The following is a 23270-nucleotide window of genomic DNA, read 5'->3' on the forward strand; positions in this document are numbered from 1 at the left end:
GCCAGCCACACAGTGCCGCTGGCTGTGCACCCTCGTGACTGCGTGGCTGGCAGGTCAGGACGCCTCGGCCCACTGCCCAGCCTCACCCAAGAGGGTGCTGCGTGCTCGTCCCCCACCCGGGGGTGGGGGGGAGATCAAAATCTGTAACTAGAAGTGTGGTTTCTACAGGCTGTGTAGTCGAAACGCGATAAGCTGAGCAACTGTAAGCCACAGACTGTCTGTATTTCCAAGCAGATACTGTTATCTCAGAATGAAAAAGGGGCTTTTAGGAGAAGTAGGCTGCAATGGTCTGGAGCCCTAGAGATTCCAGAGCCGGGACGTTGGCTTGGCCACTGCTCCTTTTCTTTCGCCTCCTGAGATGCCCCTTGACCTCCTGCCCGCCGTGGGTGTTGGTGGCGCGGTGTCACGCCTCAGTCTGGGCCTCCCCTCGCAGGTCTGGAAGCCACCCCTCTGCACGTGACTGCGCACACCTGCTCAGGAAGGAGCCCGCCATTCGGAAGGCACCTGATGGGCCACCTTTTACTCCAGGTTCTTGGGTGGTGCCCCATGGAGACCCACGGGGGCTGACAGCTCGAAACACTTTAAAATGAAGCGTGCTAACGTCGTTAGGCAAGATTACATGACAGAGCAGAGAGATGTTTTCCTGCGCATTTCGGAGAGAGAGGCCTGGTAACAGGTGCCGGCGGGAACCGCCTGACCAGGAAGCAGCCGGGGGCCAGCACACGGCTGGGGGCCAGCACACGGCTGGGGGCAGAGTTTGCCCCGCAGTGGATTCCCTGCACCCGCATTTCAACGCACCCCACCTGGCCCCCGCCTGGCCACCCTCCACCGATAAGGCTCTGCGGTCTTTGCCGAGAGGACACGCGTTAGCCACTCTCCAGGGGGCACGTCGGCCGTGTGTGTCTCAAGGCTTGTTAACTTCCCACCTTGCCGTGAAATGACCGCTGACTTAGAATAACATGACATTGTTATCTTTAAAATCGGTTCCTTTTTTCCTGGTAATAAAGTCGTGTGTGTTCCTTGTAGGGAACCTGAACACTGCACAAAAGAATAAAAAATTGGAACGCGCCCTTCGGAAGGTTCTTGGAACGCTGCAGTGGAGAGAGTGTGGGAGTCGGGGGGTGGGTGTGAGCGGGAGCTGTGTGTAAGTCAGAGTGCGGGCTGGCGGGGTGTGTGTGTGGGGGGGGAGCAGCCTTAACAACGACCACAGCAGCGGGAACCGTCTAGAAGGGCGTGGGAAGTCATTCACCAGGGTGGTACGGCTGTTCCCGCCCAGCGCCGACTGGAGCAGCTTGGTGAGCACCGAGTCTCTGTAGGGAACGTGCAAGACTCTCTTCCCCACGGCCGCGTCCGCCAGGGCACTGCAAGGAACAGGAGACGCAAAACAACAACACGTTCAGCACATGCCTCCAGGAGAACTCCGCCTCCCTGGGGGTAAGTCAGAGAGGGGTCTCTCGTCCCCCCTGGGCCCTGGAGATATGAGACAGACATGACTCCAAATAATAGCCAACCATTGAGACGCCTTCTGAGAAGATGCTAAAGCTGGGTAACCAGGACGCCTGGCTTCCTCTCCTGGTAAACCCTGCAGAAACTGGAGCCCACAGGGAAGCCCAGGTCCTAGGGGCTGACCCCTGACATCCGGTGAGCCTGCAGGCTACTCTGAGTCTGGGTACAGAGAAGGGTTACGCCCCGGTGCAGAGGGTGGCAGGCTGGCAGTGAGCTGCCTTCCTCACACAGCCTTGAGGACAGCCCGTGAACTTGGGACCCCCTATGACTCCTGCACCAGAGTATGATGCCTGGGAAGCAAAGGTGCCAGGCCCCGCCCTGCTCCCGGGGACCACAGAGAAAGCAGCGTTGGCATGGAAGACAGTGGGGAGGAGGGGGAGATGATGCCCGTGTGAGAAGTAGCACAGAGAAAAGAAATGGAGAAAACCGACCTAGCAGATTTGGGGAAGGAACACCACTGGCAGTTTGCCATCCGCAGAATATCGCCGCGGAAATTCTGAAGCACGTACTTCAACCAGAGGGAAATCGATCTTAGAGAGCAGTTCGGAGATTTAAGAAGTGAATAATTTTTTTAAAAAGGTGTGGTTAATGTAAATGAACACTGTAAAATGGCAATGTCCTTTGGGGTTAGAGGAGAAGAGAATTCAATCACATATCAGCAATTACGTATGTAGGGTGAGGGTCTGTATTACCTAGAAAGGGTATAAAGTGTCTACTACATTTAGACTTTTGATCAAGGAGCTAAGGAACAGCCAAGTGTGTCAAGGTTTAGTGTGTGACAGAGGGAACACAGCAGGTCACTGGGGGTGGAGGGACCAGTCACTGTAAGGGAAGAACGATGAAAAGAATTCTGCCTTGCACACTGAAGTCAGCTCCAGGTGCGTGGGAACTCAGGTGTAACAGAGGTAGATACCTTTCTGATTCTAATTTTCTTAAATAAAACAAAAGTGTAGAACTTAAGCCAATATCCTAATCTGTTAGGCAAACTAATCCTTGGTGACAAAGATCAGTTTCTCTGGGTGGGGGTAAAAGCCAGGAGCAGTGTGAACCAAAGTGTTGCAGGTTCGATTCCCAGTCAGGGCACATGCCTGGGTTGCAGGCCATGGCCCCCAGCAACCGCACATTGATGTTTCTCTCTCTCTCTCTCTTTCTCCCTCCCTTCCCTCTCTAAAAAATAAATAAATATTAAAAAAAAAAGCCAGGAGTGGGGTTGTAAATCCCCTTTACCCCCTTTCTTTCACTTGACTTTTATTTACAAAAATTCCTTTTTAAATGTATTCTTTGCTCTATAGCTATGTAAAATATGTACCTAGTTCCAAAGTGAAATCTGTGAAGCAAGATGTATTCAGAGAAATCAAAATTGTATCCCTGTCTTCCCCACCTCCCCCACAGGTGAAAGTTTTATTTTCTCTAGTTTTTATTCTGTCTTCCCATTGTTTTTATCTATTTTTAAATTTTATTTTTAAAGTATACTTTATAGTCAGCATTCTTTTTTATTAGTTTCAAGGGTACATGCAGCCTAGTGGTCAGATTGCAAAGTGATCCACTCGGTATTTTAAGTGCCCACCTGGCGCCACACACAGTTGTTACATATTATTGGCTGTGTTCCCTGAGCTGTGCTTACAGCCCCGGGACTGTTTTCTGGCTGCCAGTCTGCACTTCATTCCGCCACCTGTTTCACCCAGCCCCCCACGCTGCTCCCTCTGGCAACCGCCGGTCTGTACCCAAGAGTGTGTTTCAATTCTGTTCGTTTACATTGCCCTGTGGACTCCTCATGTAAGTGCAATCATGTGGTATTTGTCTTTCTCTGTCTGCCATTTCACTGAGTATAATACCCTCTAGGTCCATCCTCGCTGTCACAAATGATAAGATTTCATTCCTTTTTTTTTTATAGCTGAGTAACATTTCATTGTGTAAAGGTGCCACAGCTGTTTTGTCTACTTGTCTCTGATGGGCACTTGGGCTGCTTCCGTAGCTTGGGTATTGTCAGTAACGCTGCAGTGAACATAAGGGTGCATATGTTCTTTCAAACTAGTGCTTTGAATTTCTACAGATAAATTCCCAGAAGTGGAATTGCTGGGTCATAAGGCAGTTCCATTTTTAATTTTTTGAGAAACCTCCACACTGTTGTCCATAGTGGCTGCACCAGTCTGCATTCCCACCAGTAGTGCGCGAGGGTTCTCTTTTGCCCACAGTCTCACCATCATTTGTTGTTTGCTGATTTAAGAAATATTCTGTATCTTGCCCTGGCTGCTGTGGCTCAGTGGATTGAGCACTGGCAGAACCGAAGGATCACCAGGTTGATTCCTGATCAGGGCACCTGCCTGAGTTGCGGGCCAGGTTCCCCACTAGGGGGCGCTCAAGAGGCAACCACACATTGATGTTTTTCTTTCTCTCCCTCCCTTCCCCTCTCTCTAAAAATAAATAAAATCTTTTTTTAAAAAAAGAAATATTCTGTATCTTAATATGGGTGATAATTACATAGACATACATGTGTAGATTCATTAAAATGAACATTTAAAGTTTGTGCACTTTATGTAATTTATACCTTAACTTAAAAAAGCAAGACCCAGAAGATAATATTTTATCCTTTTAACAAAGTTCAAATACGAGTGCTCCTAAATAATATTCACCTGTGATGAGACAAGGAAGGATGAAAAGGGGGGGGAGAGCAAGGGTGGGGGGAGAGAGAGAACATAAAATTCAGGATGGCGGTTACCTCCAAGGAAAGCACAGGGAAGGAATGCCAGCTGTCCATTGCGTTGGGTGGTGGTTTTATTAGTGTTCATTTTATGAAAAAGCAATTAACTAGTTTAAAGTGAAACACACAGGAGGACCAGCCAGTGATGACCGTAAATCATGAACCAAGACGTACGATTAGTCTGAGTTTTGATACCTGAGCTCATTTTTACGGCACAAATGAATGAATACCTACCCGCCGATGACTTACCTGATGACGTTTCCTAAGTTGGTTAGACTCAGGTTAACGCGTGACCCCTCCCTCAGTCTGTCCCCTTCGGATCCCGAGGATTTCTGCCTTTCACTTCCCGCCAAGTCCACCAGGTGAATGCTGGACTGTTTGCTGAGGCCCCTGTCCGGGAAGACCTGCGGAGAGCAGCACACGGCACGCTTTAGAGACTAGGTGTAGACACCTAGTTTGCATCTCGCAGTAGTGTCTCTCATTCCGGTTCCCCCGCACAAAGGATATAGTATCATTTACAAGTCACAGGGCTGTCCTCCTAACAGTGACATTTTACAGTAACACATCACCAGGCGCAAGGCTCTCGGTTGCCCCTTCCCAATTCTGCAAAGCTAATTCCGGGCATGCATGAGATTTCCAATGATTGCTCTAGTATTTCTGTGGTTAGCAAATATTTTCAATGTAAAACACTGTGAAATCTGCAAAAGCAGTAACTGCTCGGTACGGAGTGGACGTGTGGTGGAGAGAGAGTGGATTTTAGAACGCTGTGGAGGCCCCTGCCGGTTATGTGGCAGGGAGCACAGGACAATGTTTCGGAGCCGCAACCTGCTCAGCTGTGAAACGGGGGTGGTAGCCATCGGTGGGACATTCTAGGAGTGAGAGGTTGTGGATGGCACAACCCTCCCTTTGCCCGGCGCTGTTATTACTGACACCGGTGCACGGTGTCCCTGCACGGTACACAGGGATGCTAGGTCCCCGCAGGTCTCTGGGCTCATGTTTCCCAGCTGCTTGCTTCTCTTCTGAAATACCGAGGTAAAAAAAATAGGGCAAACCACTTACAAAGTTCATGGATTCTCCTAACGTGAGGAAGCCAAGGGAATAGTACTTAAAAGTTCACAAAGCTCTTTAGCACGCCATGTTTTATTTAAGCTTCCCTCACTCCTGTGCGGAGGGCTCTTCGTCTTGTTTCACGGTGCAGGAAACTGAGGCTCGGGGGCTGGGGAATGAAGTCACACACGGCCGGCGCTTCCCCACCGTCCCTGGTCAGAGCAGGACACCTTCATTCGCTGCTCTGCTGGTGCTGGTGCAGTGGCTGAGGGATGCGGTACAATCACAGCTCCGTGCAGCATTCGCCCAGGCTTTGGGAGCAGCCGTTCCCCGATAGGAGGGGTGGGATTTGTTCGAGGACCCTTCTCAGGTACCCAAATCTGAGGATGCTGAAGTCCCTTATGTAAATAGCATGGCATTCGCATATAGTGTGCACACATCCTCCCGTATCCTTTAAATCAGCCACAGGGTACTTAGGTAGTGCCTGGCACAGTGTGGGTGCCGTGGAAACACTGTTATGCTGTACTGTTGAAGAGCAACACCAAGGAAAACAGCCTGCAGTTCAGTGCAGACACAACCGCGGCAGCTCTGACCACCGAGTGCACGTCAGCAACCGCGTCACCTGCTTTCCCAGATGTTGTGGGTCCACAGTTGGTTGAATCCACAGCTGTGGGCCCTGCTGATACGGGGGGGTGGCTGCCTGGAACCCTATCTGAATCACGCTGGCGACCTGGTGGAGATCGCGCTCACATCCACACCAGGGAGGATCTCACTTATCAGACTCTGGTTAGTCCACAGTGGCACAGATTCCCTGGTTTCCGAGACTTTGTCTGTGGTCCTTCCAGCACCACGCTACCTGGTGGGCCCCTGGGCTCAGGGACCTGAGAGCTGGTCCGTGTTCATCAGGGAGCCAGGCTAAGCACGGATGTGCAGGGAGGCAGGGAAATCCTAAGCACCCGCTTTCTCCTACTTTCTTGTGACTTACCACCTCCTGACTGGAAGTAGCCCCCTTAACCTATCTATCCTTCAAACTCAGAAGGACTCGACCGTGTTCACCAGCTCACTGTGCCGCTGGGACCCGCTCCCCAGGACACCCTTAACCAGAGGTGGGGACAGGGGTGCCCACTGGGCCTCACCTGCTTGAACTGAAGGGTGATGACCATGTGGGACCTGCTGCTGCTGGCGTTGAGGTGGGTGGAAGCTGTGGTCCTCATTTTCGTTCCTTGTTGCATCAGCCTTTCGATCTGCACGTAGCTCTCGCACGGCACTGACTTCAGGCCATCCACGTAGAAGCCCAGCTCCGAATCTTCCCTCACCCTCAGCCCTCCGGGCTGCTTGGCTCCAGACAGCAAGTCCCTCACCTGTGGGGGGAGAGGGATCACAGTGTGTCCCCTCCAGGAAGGCCGGGATCGCTGCTTACCTGTAGAGCTCTGCGGGGACGTATTAGGTGCTCAGCAAATATTTACTGGGTGAATAAATGCGTGTTACATTTCCGTAGGTACCAGACAAGGAAATAGGGGAACCTGTTGTAATTAGTGAAATCAGAAGCGTAATTTTTTGTTTTTAGAAACTCGGCTTCATTACTTTCCAGTACTGAGAGCACTTTAACAAGCCAAGTCCGTTCACTTTCACATCGTTTATGGCAGCTTTTGTGTCCTGAGGGAAGAGCTTAGTTGCATGAGAGACCGTACGGCCCTCAAAGCCTAAAATTGGGCTGGCCAAATTGGGTTGGCCAAAAAGTCCGTATGGTTTTTCCTGTAGAATGAAAGACATAGTTTTCATTCTCACCAATAACATTTATTGATTTGGATATTTTGAGCATGTTACCTCCCACAGGGTACAACGTTGACCGTTCTCATTTACTCTTGAGTTCCTCTCTGTCCACTTCAGCCGGCCGCCCGGCTATAGAGCATCGTCCAGTGAGAAACCCTCAGCACAGAACTTCGCAAACCACCTTTGACACATTTGATCCGTCACAGCACCTTCTCTACACTCGGCACAAATCTTTTTTTCTGCATTTCAGTTGCATTTTTACCTTTTTTGAAATAATAAAGCATAATGTGCTGAACATGTTGCGTGTGTTCTTCCATCTTCAATATTGAGATAGGTACATAAGAATTCACCAATTTCGATAACTTTTTTTTAGTGCATGCTGATATGACAGCTGTCACAATACAATCTAACAAATTGGTTTCTAATGAAGTTAAAGATAACTAAGTGCTACTAGACCCATGGTACAGGAAAAATGAAATAAACTTTTTGGCCAACCCAGTATTAAGCATCTGGCCCTTTGAAGGTCACGTTTGCCAGCCTTGTACCACACACCACACTGACTGAGGTCAGCCGCCTCGGGTTGCTCGAGGGCTGACATCTGAGCTGGATCTTGAACTTTGATGGTCCCCATGACAGCAGGGAAAGGACAGGGACAGGGAAGTGACAGGCTCCGAGAAGGAGGAACGGTGCCGTGTGGCTGAAGCACAGCGGGTGTGGAGATAAGGAGACATGAATTGAGGGTGCAGAGGGAGTGGGGGCCGGGCAGAGCCAGACCGGGGAGTTCAGGCTCTGTCTGTGCGGCAGGTGAGGGGCACCCCGGGGCTGGTGAAGCTGCCGACTTTCTCAGGTGTGTGTGTGTGTGTGTGTGTGTGTGTGTGTCGGAAAACAGAATCACCGTTACCTGTTCATTGTAAATTTCCAGCATACTGAACGTCACCTGCAGGGGAAAGAGCCTAAAGTCAATGAACATTCATCTTTGAAAAAGAGAAGGAATATGGGAACAGTATAAATGTCCCACAAAGGGAACAGCTAACATGAAATGTGGTAAAACTCTATTTCACATGTAACACGAGGTTCTCCAATAATTTTAATGATATGGAGGAACCCCTAATAACACATTTTTTAAAAATGCAAAAAAGTGCGTGTGTGTGTTTCAGCCTCAGTCTCAGTCGGGAACAGAAAAGCGAGGTTCTTCAGGGCTGACCCCCCCACCTGAGCACACGGAGAGAAAACTGGTCTTTTCCCCGCCGTGGTTTTGGAACAGTGCTGGCCAAGCTCCCACTCTTGAACAAGAGGTTGGAGGGATCGCAATGGCTCTGATCTAGAGAAAAGGCCCTACAGTTTTTTTAATTTTTCAATTACAGTTTCCATTCGGTAGTATTTTGCTTTAGTTTCGGGTGAACAACACAGTGGTTAGACAGTTACATACTTTACAAACTGATCCCTCAGTATTGCCAGTCCCCACCCGGCACCATACATATTATTACAACATTATCGACCTATTCCCTGTGCTGTGCTTTCCAGCCCTGTTACTGGTCCATAACTACCAACTTATCCTTCTTAATCCCTTCACCTTTTCCCCCAGTCCTCCAGCCCCCTCCCCTCTGCCAGCTGCCGGTCCACTCTCTGTATCTGTGTGTTTCTATTTTGTTTATTTTGTTCATTAGATTCCACACATAAGTGAAGTCATGTGGTACTTGTCTTTCTCTGACTGACTCCTTGCACTGAGCCTAATACCCTCTAGGTCCATCCATGCTGTTGCAAATGGTGAGATTTCACTCTTTTTTACTGCTGACGAGCATTCCATTCCGCATGTGTACCCCTGCTCTTTTATCTCCTCAACCATTGAAGGGCACTTGGGCTGCTTCCATATCTTGGCTCTTGTAAATAATGCTGCAGTGAGCACTGGGTGCATATAATCTTTTGAATTAGCATTTTGGGGTCTTCATGAGATATAGTCCCAGAAGTGCAATTACTAGATCATAGGCAGTTTCATTTTGAATTTTTTGAGGTATCTCCATACTGATTTCCACAGTGGCTGCACCAACCTGCAGTCCCACCAGCAGTGCACCAGGGTTCCCTCTCTCCACACCCTCGCCAGCACTCGTTTGTTGATTTATTGATGACAGTCATTCCAACAGGTATGAGGTGACAGCTCATTGTGGATTTAATCTGTGTTTCTCTGATGATTAGTGACATTGAGCATCTTTTTATATGTCTTTTGGCCGTCTGTATGTCCTCTTTGAAGAAGTATCTATTCAGGTCCTCTGCCCATTTTTTAGTTGGATTGTTATTTTGGTGTGGAGTTGCATGAGTTCTTTAGAAACTTTGGATGTTAACCCCTATTGGATGTACCATTGAAGAATATCTTCTCCCATTCAGTGGGTTGTCTTTTTTCATTTTGTTGGTTTCCTTTGCTATGCAAAACTCTTAATTTGTTGTAGTCCTATTTTTTTCTGTTTCCTTTGCCTGAGGAGATATATCAGAAGAAATATCTCTAAGAGAAATGTCTGAGATTTTACTGCCTGTGTTTTCTTCTAGAAGTTTTACGGTTTTGAGTCTAGCATTTAAGTCTTGAATCCATTTTGAGTTCGTTCTTGTACATGGTGTAAAAAAGTCTCATTTCATTTTTCTGCACATACTGCTCCAATTTTCCCAACAATATTTATTGAATACATTGTCTTTACCCCCCTGTATGTTCTTGCCTCCTTTGTCGTATATTAGCTGACCACATAGGTATGGGCTGACTTCGGGTCTCTCTATTCTGTTCCATGTATCTGTGTGTCTGTTCTCATGTTACTAGCATGCTGTTTTGATTACTATAACCTTGTAGCATAGTTTGATATGAGCTAGTGTGATCCCTCCAGTTTTGTTCGTCTTTTTCAAGATTGCTGTGGCTATTTGGGGTCTTTTATGGTTCCATACAAATTAAGGGATTTTTTGTTGTAGTTCTGTGAAAAACACCATTGGTATTATGACGGGAATTGTGTTGAATGTGTAAATTGCTTTGGGTGGTATGGGCATTTCAATGATGTTAATTCTTCGTATCCATGAGCATGGCATATGCTTCCAGTTATTTATATCCTTTTTAGTTTCTTGTAGCTTTCCAAGTACAAATTGTTTATCTCCTTGGTTAAATTTATTGCTAGGGGTTTTTATTTCTTTTTAGTTTTTTAATGCAATTGTGAGATTGTTTTCTTAGTTTCCCCTTCTAATAATTCATTATTGGTATATACAAATGCAACTGATTTCTGGATATTTATTTTGTACCCTGCTACTTTACTGAATTCACTTATCAGTTCTACTGGGTTTTTGGTGGAACCTCTAGGGTTCCCTCTATAGAGTATCATGCCATCTGCAGATAGTGACGGTTTTACCTCCTCCTCTCCAATTTGGATGCCTTTCAGTTCTTCTTCTTGTCTGATCGCTGTGGTAAGGACCCCAGTGCTGTGTTGAATAAGAGCAGCGAAGGCGACATCCCTGTCTTGTTTCCAGTGTTAATGGAAACACTTTTTAGTTGTTGCCCATTGAGTGTGATGGTGGCTGTGGATCGTGAATATGTTGCTGTGGGACACTCATGTGTAAGGTCTGGTGTGGACACAGGCTTTTCTTTCTCTTGGACATCGGAGTTTTTGACCTCTACATGCATTACTTTGAAAAAAATTTAAAAATCAGAAATATACTGAAACGTTAATAGTATCTGGGTGATAAGATTATGGGTAATTTCTGTTCTCTAACTTGGACACATTATTTTTAAAATCAGGGAAGAATTCAAGTAAAAAGTCAGTACATCACTGAATTTTCATATCACAAATTTCATCTCTTTTGCCACTTAGAGGAAGCAGAAATGTGGACTACGGTAACAGAGACTCGCTGACATTTAACTGGCACACTTTAAAGCTAATCACATTGCTGGATACTCTTCGTCTTGAAAATGTCACCAGTCTTCAAATGACCCTAAAATTCAGTCTTGGGCCTCTGTGCTAGGACAAGAAAGAAGCTTTGATGGGACCATTAAGAAACAAAGTGCCATTCTTTATCTAGAAATAAAAGTCAGTACATCATGATGGGAACACGCCCACAGCCTTATAGAAGAGGGGAGTCTTGGAAACCATCGAGTTGAGTTAGTATTAAAGATGTCCACTTCTCTGATACTCAACATGCCTGTTATAAATATTTCCTTGGGCTCGTCTCCATAGAATCAGACAATTCAACGTTTTATTAGCTGCAATTTGGTTTCGTAACTACACAGTAAGGATTTGGGTATGAAAAGTTATCATTACTCTAACTTAGAGATGCCACTAACTTCCATTTGGGGTGGGGGGTTTCCAAAATGGGGGAAAATGCCTTACAGAGCGTCTCTTGGGATAACACGTACCTGGTATTCTTGATTTCTCTCCCGGTTCTCGATTGCTTGAAAGAGCTCTTCACACACACTGGGAATGAGGCCCTTGTTGGCGCCAAACCCGATCATGGAGTAGCTCTTCCCGGAGCCGGTCTGGCCGTAGGCCAGGAGGGTGGCGTTGTAGCCCTGCCAGGCGCTGTCCAGCACGCCCCGGCCCAGGTCGCGGAAAACTTCTCTCTGGGGAGAGAAGGTCTCCGGCATCAGGTTCCGCGCCGGCTGTTCACAGGGCCCTGAAAACCTCCCACATATTCTAGTTTTGATGAATTCCACCTTAATTAGCACCACACAAGCTACTTAAAAACATGCCTCGAGTTGCTGTCTTAGAGCCAGAAACCTTTCTGTCCATTTGGAAAACACTCATCACAAGGGATCACCACGGGTCTCCAGTTATTATTATTAACAGGGAATTTGGGGATTTTGTAGCCTCTCCAGAGCATGGGTTGGTTCTTTCAAATTCAGCAAGCCCACAGAGATTTCAAGGCGTCGAGGGACGGAGGCTGGTCAAAGAGTTTTCCACTTTCCCTCTGTTCTTCAAACAGTAGCACCCCAGGGTTTCTACACTGATTCCTCTGCCTTGCACTCGGCTCTTTGTTCACAAGACCTGCTGGTTCTAAAGTGGTTCTCTAGCCCTGCCCCCATGTCCCCCCCAACACACACACATACACAGGCTCCGTTCTCTGAGCCTGCCTGTGCCCACAGCTACTTAAAAGACAGGATGTGGCTTGACTCTGTTATTACCTGGACTGTGGTTATAGCCAGTAAGAATTCTCTTATTTGAGGCTGTTTCAAAGAGTACAGTATTCTTTACTTTCTAATAGCAACAAAATTATAAGCATTACTTGCTCCATTTGTGACAATATATACCTTTGTGTAATTTATACCCTTTTTATTTCTGGGGAAGAAGCAAATACCAACCCAGTGTGATGTCTACAAGGACAGTACGCAGCAATCACCACATTTGTTATGCTAACCATTTCATGTGCAGTGGGGATGAAAATGACCACAGCACTTAATTGCTCTTTCTGGTTTTTCATATGTGGGTATTGATTCTGTACTCTGCAACTTGACTGTGCTGATTATTTCTGATAGTTCTTGGTGGAGTCTTTAGGGTTTTCTCTATATAAAATTCGGTCACCCACAAATAGTTACAGCTTTACTTCTTCCTTTCCCATTTGGATGCCTTTTATCCATTTTTCTGGACTGATTGCTCTGGCTGGGACTTCAGTGACCATGTTGAGTAAGGGTGGGCATCCTTGTCTTGCTCCTGATCTTAGAGGAAACGCTTTCGGTTTGCACCACTGACCATGGTCTAGCCTAGCGCCTAGCCGAGGGTATGTGTGGCCCTTATTACACTGAGGTGCTTGCCTAGACCATCTTGTTGAGAGTTTTTATCATAAATGGATGCTGAATCTTGTCAAATGCTATTCTGCATGTCACATGCAAATAGTTTTACTTGTTTCTTTTTCATCTGCACACCACTTATTTCCTAATCATTGCCTTACTGCCCTGGTTAGAGCCCACAGTACACGTTGTGTAGAAACGATGAGACTGAACCTCCTTGTCTTATCCCCAGTCTTAGGAGAAACAGTCAGTATCCCATCATCAAATGCGATGTTACCTGTGCAGTTCAGGGGAGTTAGTTCTGTTTCTAGAAAGCACCATCCTGTTTCAAGTTTGCTGAGAGTTTTAATCACGATGAGTGTTGCATTTGTCCTGCTCCAGGAAGTGACCATTCATGTCTTTGTTGGAGATCATACCACGTCCCCTGTTACTGGTGCACAGTAACCCACCACCTCCCCAAAGCTTCTTTCCAAACCCTGACTGTCCCACTGATTTTGGTCACCAAGCGGTCCTTTTCTTCAGTGGCCTGGACTCACAGGCTCTGTCACAGTCTCTGCTGCCTCCACCATCACAGCGATCCCAGCCGCCAGTCCATATCCTGGTGTGGCCCGTCATGACGACTGTCCCGTGCCCATCACAGAGCCGGTCTGAAGGGTAACACTCTCCACTCTGGTCTCCGAGGCTGTCATCGCCTCTTGTAGGTGCGTAGTCACCAGAGCTGCCTGGGCGGGGGCATGCGGGCCCTCCGGACTGTGTCTGGTTTGGCAGAATCCCAGTTTCTGCCGTGGCCCAAAGAACGATGATCCTTGCTGCCCTTCATCATCCTGTGCTCGATCAGCGACGCCCACTGGAGTTCTGTTGCCTGGAGACTCTTCACTGAGGCTCAGGGCTCGGAGCACCAAATCCGAGGCCTCAGACGCAGCCTGACCCCAGCCTGTCAGCCTCCGCATGGCGGGGCTCACGTGGTGAAGGTGCCCCTGAACCGCAGTGTAGGGTTTGGGAAGACGGGTCCTGCCCATGTCCACGCTGCTGGTGGGGCAGGGGGTGGGATGGGACGGCCGACTGGAGGTGCCCTGTACACGTCATTGTCACTGTGCCAAGTGGTTGAAACGTCCCCTTCCCCACTGCCTGTTGCATCGGCCCCCATCACCCGGTTTGGGGGCCCAGGAGCATCCTCAGCCAGTCCCTCCCCCTCAGCCAGCAGGTCTGGTGGGGAGCTGGGCTCCCCCTTCTCAGCCTTGTTTCTGCTTTGGAGGCTGCTGCGTGGGGCGAGGGAGAGAGAACAGGAAGGCCTGGCCATCCTGTGTGAAAATACACGCATTTTGATCCGTATTTTGATTTTTATTCAGTTCAAAATATTTACTGATTTCCCTTGTGGCTAATTCCCCAACCTAAGGATAATTTAAAGGTCTGTTCTTTTCTAAATATCTGTGGATTTCCCTAATATCTTTCACTTCTTTCTAGTTTAATTCCAATGTGGTCAGAAAACCTACTTTGTATGATTTCAGTTGTTACATGTATTGAGGCGAGTTTTGTGACCGGGACTATAGTCTGTCATAAAGGTCATGTTCACTCGGAAGGCACGTGCAGCGCTGTGCTTGGGCGGGTAGCAGGTGTTTTATATACTGTGCTTGCCAGTTAGGTGGCCTGCGGTCATTCTGGTGTTCCGCGGGACTACTGGTATTTTTATTGTTGTGATTTGTTCTGTCCAGGACTCAGACAGGAGCGATGAAGCCATCAGCACAGCTGTAAACTGGTTTGTTTCTCCTTCCGTTTCTGTCCGTTTCCGACTCGTGTACTTGGAAGTTCTGTGACTGGGTATATAACCTATATGGGATGGCATGTCTTCTTAATGAGTTGATTACCATTATAAATATCCCTTGTTCTGAAGTCTACTTTGTGTGGAAATACAGCCTGTGACTTTCTTAGTGTCTACATGATAGGTGTCTACTTAGTTGTATTTAAATTGGTTTCTGCACACAGATATAATTGGATCCTGTTTTTCCTGTCAAGTCTGATCATCTCTGCCTTTTAATTGCCATGTTTGTTTGATATAATAATTGATATGGCCAGCATTAAAGCTACTCTCTTGTTATTTATATTTTTATTACATCTCTCTCCCCCCCACCCCTCTTTTCCTGCCATGGTTTGTTCTGTTTCATAATTCTGTCTCCCCACAATTGACTCATTGGTTATGCTTCTGTTTGGTTTTTTTTTTTAATTGACTGGGGGCAGCGGGGGTGGTCCTCAGACTGCATTCCAGGGTCCGTGAGATCTTTTGGGGGTGTTTGTGGAGCCAGAACTCTTTGAGAGAGGGCTTTTTTAGGAGCGGTCTCATAACGGCTGTCATCTCTGGGCTACGTTTTAAAAGTCAGGCAGGCAGGCAGGCAGGAGCAGAGACGAAAATGCCGGGGGGAAGTGAGCAGAGCCTCGAGGACCTGTGGGACAGTGCCACAGACACGTGTGACTGCAGGTACAGAAGGAATGCGGCAGAAGTGATGGATGAAATGTCCCGGATTTAATGGACACTCGAAAGCCACATATCCAAGGAAATTAATGAGCTCTGTCCAGGCCGAAGTGACCACATCTCCTTCATGCCCCCCCCCCCCCCCCGGCTTTGTGCCTCATCCGTACTCTGATCACCCAACTCCAACACCAGAATGCCTGTATTCGCCCGTCTCCCCCGGTGACGCTGGGAGCAAGTTACAGTGCATGGTGCCATAAACACTTGATGAAACAGAAGCTCTCACAGGTTTTGCTTTCTTCTCTGATCTCATCCGCACACGGGGACACCAGCGGACTGAGCCCCTAAAAAGGACTTGGACAGCAGCTGCACTTTCTGGGCCTCTTGTTTAGCATGAGAAGGGAATATGTGTACCGAGAAGCAGACTCTCAGAGGAAAGCGTGTATTGCAGCATGCTCGCATAAAAACTGACTGTCCTGTTATACCGTTAACACTTCATTTAAATGAACACACACACACACCTTCCCCTGAAGTTGTGTTTTACCTGGCCTGCAAATTCACTACTAGGATCGGCGGAAGTAAACACACCGTCATTTCCCACGTGGAATCCGCTGTGAGACCAGTACGCCAGGTCAAAGGTGAACGTCTTCGTATGTCCCGGGTTCCTGGGGTCGTGTATGGTGGTCGTGGTCTTGGAGTGCATGGAGACCACGCATTTGCTCCCAGCATCCTTCTCTCGCTACAGTCAGATTACAAAGTCAGAGTCAATCATTGTACCTTTTCCCGACATCCACGTTGTTTTGCAAATCTTTATGCCTCGTAAGAAACTCAGCCAGGGACTTACCATTCATTCGTTTTGTTCTCAAGTGATGTTATTCTAGGAGCAGTTAGGACCGGCAGTTGCTCTTGTATTCCCTCCGTTTTTGGAAGGCTTGAACCTAGTCACTGTCCTTTTCTGAGACAGCTCAGCTAACTACCCCCCAGCTGTGCCAACAGCAGTCACTAGGGCTGCGGAACACCCACTTCCAGCACCACAATGCAAGGGGCTCCCACTGTCCCACGTCCCAGTGACAATCAAGGAAAACACACCTATCTAAAATCTCTGGAAATCGTCCTAACAGCCGGTGAAAACCCGTGTTCAACATCTATCCAAGTTCAGTAAGAAAAGCAGTCCGTGGTGTCTGAAGCAAGCCCTTCCTCCTCCCCCGCTCTCCTGCCAGCCAAGGACACGGGCTCCCTCACTCCCCAGATCCTAATGGTCAGAGGGCTTCCTCCTGGGAGGGGCCAGGATAACGGCCTCTTCCATTGGGCCCTCACCTACCTGTGGCTGCGGCCAAGTCCCGGGAGAGAGTGTCGGGGGTTCCTCACCCACCTGGGTCCCAAACTCAGAACAGAGGCCCCACTTTGGCTGCAGCACCCGGAGAACACTCGGGGTGCTGACTGCCCTGGCTCCCGAGACCCACAGAGAGGGTCTCAGGCTGCTGCTGTCCCGTACCCCCAACCACTGGGCGCCTGGAGTGGGGGTGTCTCTCAGAGGGCAGCTGGCCATTGTCCCCACCCATGAGCCCAGCACCCTGGTTTAGAGGTCTTGCCTGAGGGAAGAGCACCTAAATCTCACCCCAAAGGAACTGACTTCCTTTGCTCCTTTAAAGTAACTCGATCCCGAGGTATCCCCAAGAACCGAGATGGTTTGGGCTGTGATGAAAGTGGGAGGAGATTCAAGGTACAGGTTCGGTTATCAGCCTTCAAGTTTGCAGGGGCACAGGGACAACGACCTGGGGTCGGAAAAATGTCAGGCACAGGTCTTGAAACGCATCTTTCCCATAAGGAACCAGAATTTGATTGAACTAATTTGTAGAGCAATTTGGGTCCCCAGCACATGGTTGAAAACAGAGCCTTCAGCCAGCCACCATGACAGCCCTGTGTGACCAGGAGTGGACAGCAGCTCTACCCAAACTGCCCTTGCCCCAGGGGCCTGGGGCATATGGGAGCCATGCCTCCAGAGTAACAAAGGTATAATCCAGTCACTAAACAAAAACACAAGCAAATAACGATAAGCAGAAGGGTGGGAGGACCAGTACCCAGATTTGCTCGAGTTTTATAAGAAGTTGCAAGGCATGCAAAGAAACAGGAAAGACAGACCTGCACACGGGGAGGAAAGGCAACAGAGGCTGTAGGAGCCACCAGATGCCGGTTTCCCAGGACAGGACTTGAAAGTAACTGTTACAGACACACTCACAGAACTGAAGGAGACCATGAGTAAAGAAGTGAATGATTATAAAGGGATACTGTGAACCACTGAGTACAGATGAGTCAGAGGAAATGGACAGATTCCTGGAAAGACAAATGACTAAAACTGGTCTAAGAAACAGTCTGAATATGACTGTAGCAGGAAGCGAAGAGACTCCAGCAGTAACGGTAATTAAACAAACAAAAACACACAACTTCTCATAAAGAAAGGCCTAGATGGCTTGACTGCTGAATTCTACAAAAATTTAAAGAAAGCAGGTCTTCATAAACACTTCAAAAAAAAAAAAAAAAAAAAGCGGGAACACCGCCGAACTCGTGTTCACGAAGCCAGTATTAACTCTGATACCAAATCCGGGTGACAGACAACATCACGAGAAAACAAAGCTGCGGACCCGCATCTCCTCTGAATGCGGATGCAGGGACACTCGGCACATTCAGAGCAACCTGGCGGCGTGTACAGACTCACACGCCACGACCACACGGGAGTTCTCCCAGGGGTGCAGTATGGCCGGGTCAGTCACGGTCCTTCCCCGCTGTACTGGACAGCGCTCCGACCCCTGGGGCCCAGAGAGGCTGCCCCTGAAGGCTGAGGAATTCCCAGAGAGAGAAAACTTGCCCTCCACACAAACCAACCCCAGTCCACGTGCCGAACACCTCCTTCGCCCCACTCTCATACACACCGAGCCAGTACTTCCTGCGCCCTGCACCATCACCCCAGGGCCAGGTATCTGACCACCAGGGGCCACCCCCATAGCCCAGAGCCCCCCAAAACTACTCAAACTATCCAATCCTAACGTTGGTCAAAAGTGCCTAGCGTGCCTGCCCATTCCTTTCCGCAGAGCCCAACATCAGCCTGTGGGCCAGGCATCTCTGCTCCTCCTGGTACCCCCGACCGACCCTGACGCTTCCCCCCACGTGGCTCCGCGTGGCAGGCTGCGTTCTGCCGGGAACCGTGAGGTACTCGCCCCTCTGTCGCCTTACTGCGCCCGACTAGAACGGAACTTGGGGATCCTCAGAATGACTTCGTGTGATTAATCCATTGCATCAAGACTGAAAACCAAAAGCCACCGCTCAACAGGTACAGAAGCCACACGTGACGAAACCCCACACCTTTTCATGATAAAGTCAACAAATGAGGACTAGAATGAAACGTTACCTGACAGTCTAGAGAAAAAACCTGTAACTAACATCATATGTAACAGCCAACACTGAACGTTACCGCCCAGGATCAGGGAGACGACGGAGATCCCTACTGCTGACACTTCCGCTCAGTACTGCGCTGGGGGCTCCAGCTAGGGCAGCTGGGCAGGGAAAAGACAAAGAGTCATCCAGATGGAAAAGCATGAAGTGAAATGACCTCTGCTTGCAGATGGCAGTGTCTTAAATAAGGAAAGTGCTAGGAGATCCCCTAAATACTGTTAGAATAAATGGCTTCAGTAAAGTTGCAGGATACAAGCTTGATATATAAAAATCAATTTTAATTCAAGAAGTGAATAATTAGAAACCAAAATTCAGAAAACAATTCCATCTCTAATACCATCAAAAAGAACAAAACATTCGGGAACAAAGCGGACACAGGGCGTACCAGATCAAAGGTTGCTCGGGGCCGGGCGAAGGAGGGTGCTAGTCAAGGGCACAATTCTTTTCCCGGGTGCTAAAACGTCCCACAACTTACGGCGGTTACGTATATCCACGGATGTAGTCATCCTCATGAAATTGTACACTCTAAATGAGGGACTTGTATAAATGTGAATCGTATCTCAACTGTTGAAGAGATTATGGTGAAAAAATAACCCTTAGCAGCTAGTATTGAGTCGTTGTTAGGCACCGTGCTCACTGACTTATACGTTATTTTATCTTTGCAACAAGCATCCTGTGAGGTACTGGCACCTCCATTTTACACATAAGGAAACCAAGGCTCAGAAAGCTTAAAACCTCGCTTAAGGCTCCCCAGGGGGTGAGTGAAAAAGTCAGGTTCTGAACTCATGTTCATCTGACTCCAAAAGCGCCTGAGAATGCAGTGCATCTTGTAACAGAGAGAGTCTCATGAAGTCGGTCCTCTGGTCCCACAGTGGGGAGAAGGCTGTATGTGAAGTCAGAGAGCAGGCAGAGTCCAGGTCTTAAGGGGCCGTGCAGGTGTGACCCGGAAGCATCTACCCTCAAATCCTCTCTTGAATCCATCCTCTTTCCTCACTGCCACTCGCTAGTCTAGTCTAAGCTCATGGACGACGTGGGCCGTGGACCTGAACCAAATGCAGTCAGTCTTTCTGGAGCAGGGAACCTAACGGCTGTGTGAATATGTAACCGTCTGCTTCCACATCCACTGATGTGAAACCTGCAGCGAGTTCCTCGAGTGGTAATTAGTGATGAGAGAGAATGGCCACGCTCAGTGTGCTGATCGCAGGAGATAAAATGGTTTCCATTCCTTTGGGGGCAGGGGGTGCAAAGCGTTTAATTCGCTGACCACAAATTCTTGGACATCCATAAAATTACCTAATTCTACATCTGCCTGGCTGCTGAAATAGTTTCTGCAGCATGAATGAATGTTAAGGGACAGAACCGAGACAGAATGTGCACAGTGGTACAAATACTGCTGGGGGAGAGAGAGAGAGTGCAGGTGTGCAAATGGGAAGCAGACCTCACATAAGGTCATCACGACCGTGCACCCCCATTCAGGGTCCAGTGGGGCCCACTACTGTCAGATAAGCTGAGCAGTGTTTGTCTAGCCCCCTCTTACCCACATCTTTCAAAATCTGATCTTTCTCTGGGCGCCAAGATGCTCTACCTTCCCACTACGTTACACACGGCTACAAATGAATGACATAAAACTAAGCCAGTGGAGAGCAAGGGATTTGCCTCTGAACCCTCAGTTTCTAGTGCAGCGTTTCACCCACAGCAGGCAGGCAGAAGTCTGCCAGATGGGTCGCCTGTTCAGAATTTTGTCAAAACCTGACTGCTGTGTTGGTGATCAGAGGTAAAGGATCCTGACAAGGTCCCAGAAGGAGTCCGATCCACATTTTATCCTAAATGTTGTGGCAATAATTTAATTTCCAGTGTTTTTGTAAACAGTTATATAAATACATTTATACATAAACGCATTTAAAACCATTCATTCAAAATTGGCTCCTTTTTGCTTACAGTTTACTATTGGGGGAAAGAAGTACATTTATTAAAAACAGATACTGCGTGCCTACATTCGTCAAACTGCATTGGCTTTAAAAATTATTGACTTGACAGTACATTTCTCTTGTCAACTTTTTTATTGTGCTACTTGCACAAAGAATGAAATTGTTTATTGAATTATTTAGATCTTTAAATTTCTCATTTAACAAGTTCATTTAAATAAGTTTAATACTCCATAAATGACAAGCAGTTTAAATACAAGTTCGAGAACTAAAAACGTCAACGTGAAGGTCACAGTCCGAGCCTCCCAAGGCGAGGGCACAGCCCCACTGACCTGGCTGAAGGGCCGCACCCGCACCGCCACGCACACTCGGTCGGCCCCCGGCGCAGGCGCCGCCATCGCTGTCATTTCCCCGGTGTGTGTCGGTTGGAAAATAACGTAGAAAACACTCTGCTTCGGCTTCACACTAGAACACTGAACGTTCAGCCAGCAAAAGCAGTCTGTTTCCAGATGATCAATTATTGATGGTCCATCCATTACACACTATCAATTACCTGTTATAAATTATTTGACAACACTCATTTATTGATGAATTGTATGGCCCACACCAAGCATCACCACGTAATCACACAGTCGTCCTGCCGAGAACCGTGGTTTCTTTCCTCCCCTTTTCCACGCCTGCGCCCACACACTCTCCTCAATAGTCTGCGCCTGAGGTCCTACGAGAATTCATCAGTTTTAAAACCTGAATATTAAGGGATTTATGTGATTCAGTAGCAAGCTCCTGCAGAGCAGTAATAAAATTTCTTCCAACTTCTCATTCTAATACTAGGTCCACACAAGGTACAATGTACATCCATGAAAGAGGGTTTGTTTTTTCTAAAAACATTCTCCTTCCTTCTCACACCCTTGTGAGAAGCTGCCAGTGCGCAGTGAACCGGTCAGTCTAACCTGGGTAATTCGTCCCTGAATAATCCGAGACTTCACAGAAAGGTGCCTTTCAGCTTGCTGAACAAGAAATGCCGATGTTACATTTAACCAATGCATTACTTTGAAAATTACTCATTTGAGGTAGAATACACAAAATTCGATAAAACTACAAAAAAGTGGCAAAATTACATGTCCATAATTCAGTTTGAACATAGCAACCACTGACCCCCCAAAAACATTTTATGATTAGAAATCTTAATCATAGAAGCAAAGTGCATAAATTATAAAATAGCAACTTAAAAAAAATGAACAGTTCAATTGTCATTTTAAGATTGACCTACTACTTGGTAGAGAAAGACAAGAGCACGGTCTACTATTATATATAAAATTATTACTGAAACAAATCCCCCTCAAAAATCTAACCGACACAAACTACTGTGAAGTATATACTTTATTTAACATTCTAATAATAAGCCATATTTACATATTATATAAATGTATGAAGTCTTAATATAAAAAGGGGAAAATGCCTCCCTAAAAGAATCTTACTCCATATGGAGTCATTTTTCTTATGGAAGACTTCCTGTTTACAAAAATTTACAATTTATATAAATTACTGTCTTCCAAATTAGAGGATTTTTAATAATCCACAATTCTGTGAGTTTACAAATAGGTGTACATTAAAATTTGAAAAAATTACAGCATTTTTCTGCGCACAATCTGTTTTGGGAAGGAGGACGGTTTCTTCCTGTTCCTCCCGAGAGCTGTCCCCGTTCCCTCTGCAGGTCTCCTCGGCTTGCTCTTCACTCTGTCGGCCGGGGTTGCCAAGGGGGAAATCAGCTTGATTTCTACTGGAGGAGGTGACCAAGAACTTTCCTTTTCTGTGATTCTGGAAAAAAATATATATAATTCAAGAAAGAATAAACCCATTGTAATATAAAATATAACTGGCTCCCCAATATATAAAAAGGAACTTCAGGGAAGACCCTTCCCCGTGCTTTCGTTTTATGCAAGAGAACTGAAGTGAAGCTTTATGTCACATGAGCCAGTGAGAGGCAGAGTTCAAGTTCCACATGCCAGACATTCCCCTTTCTACTCTGGATGTTCAAAACCAGTCGATGAAGAATGCCCTTGGACGGTCCGCACGCACTACAAACCCTGCTGGGATCCAGGGCTTGGCCGGGTGTCAGCAGGCCCGGGAACGTGTGAGAAACAGCCGTTCTCAGCAGCAGCGGTGGCCAATCACCCTGTGTGTGTGTGTGCTCACAATGCAGGCTGGGGCAGAAGTAGGTGTACACACGTGAGTACGTGAAACCCAGTTTATTCTCGTGTTATTCGTTATTGTGTATTTTCCATATGAACAACTGTAGACCTCCTTGTGCCCTGCCCTGCATGAAGTAGTTTTCCACATACATATAAAGCCAATTTATGTGTAAACAGTGTTATTATAGTCAAATATCTCATTAAATTCATTTTTAAAGATAAAATGGACTACTTTATTTTTATGAAATTCAGTGATGCCTAAGCATAGCATAAATAAAATACCATGTAACAAAGATATCTGAAATGGAGTAATTTCCCCATGGATAAAGTTTTACTAGTACTATTAGTGAAATAATCACAATTTCTAAGTTTACAATTACTTTCTACTAATAAACACAGACAGTCGTCTGTCTTTACCAAGGAAAAGGTGACACATCTCACCCCCATCCCCACCCAGGTCAGAGCA

At 47.3% G+C, this 23270-nt stretch overlaps 1 protein-coding gene across 3 annotated transcripts in view; it reads right to left on the reverse strand.

Annotated features, from left to right (window-relative positions):
• Positions 1-20742: 20742 nt before the first annotated feature.
• The window catches only part of AHCTF1 (AT-hook containing transcription factor 1), a 67591-nt gene continuing 65063 nt past the window's right edge, over positions 20743-23270 (reverse strand). For 2 of the 3 annotated variants that reach the window (XM_028531096.2, XM_036016102.1), the window contains one exon: positions 20743-22430. In XM_028531096.2, the coding sequence (XP_028386897.1) occupies positions 22238-22430 (193 nt within the window). In that variant the 3' untranslated portion in view covers positions 20743-22237. The remainder of the gene's footprint in view (positions 22431-23270) is intronic. The other variant, XM_028531097.2, reaches the window with a different exon arrangement.

Source organism: Phyllostomus discolor, chromosome 15, assembly GCF_004126475.2.
Source record: "Phyllostomus discolor isolate MPI-MPIP mPhyDis1 chromosome 15, mPhyDis1.pri.v3, whole genome shotgun sequence".
NCBI lineage: Eukaryota > Metazoa > Chordata > Mammalia > Chiroptera > Phyllostomidae > Phyllostomus > Phyllostomus discolor.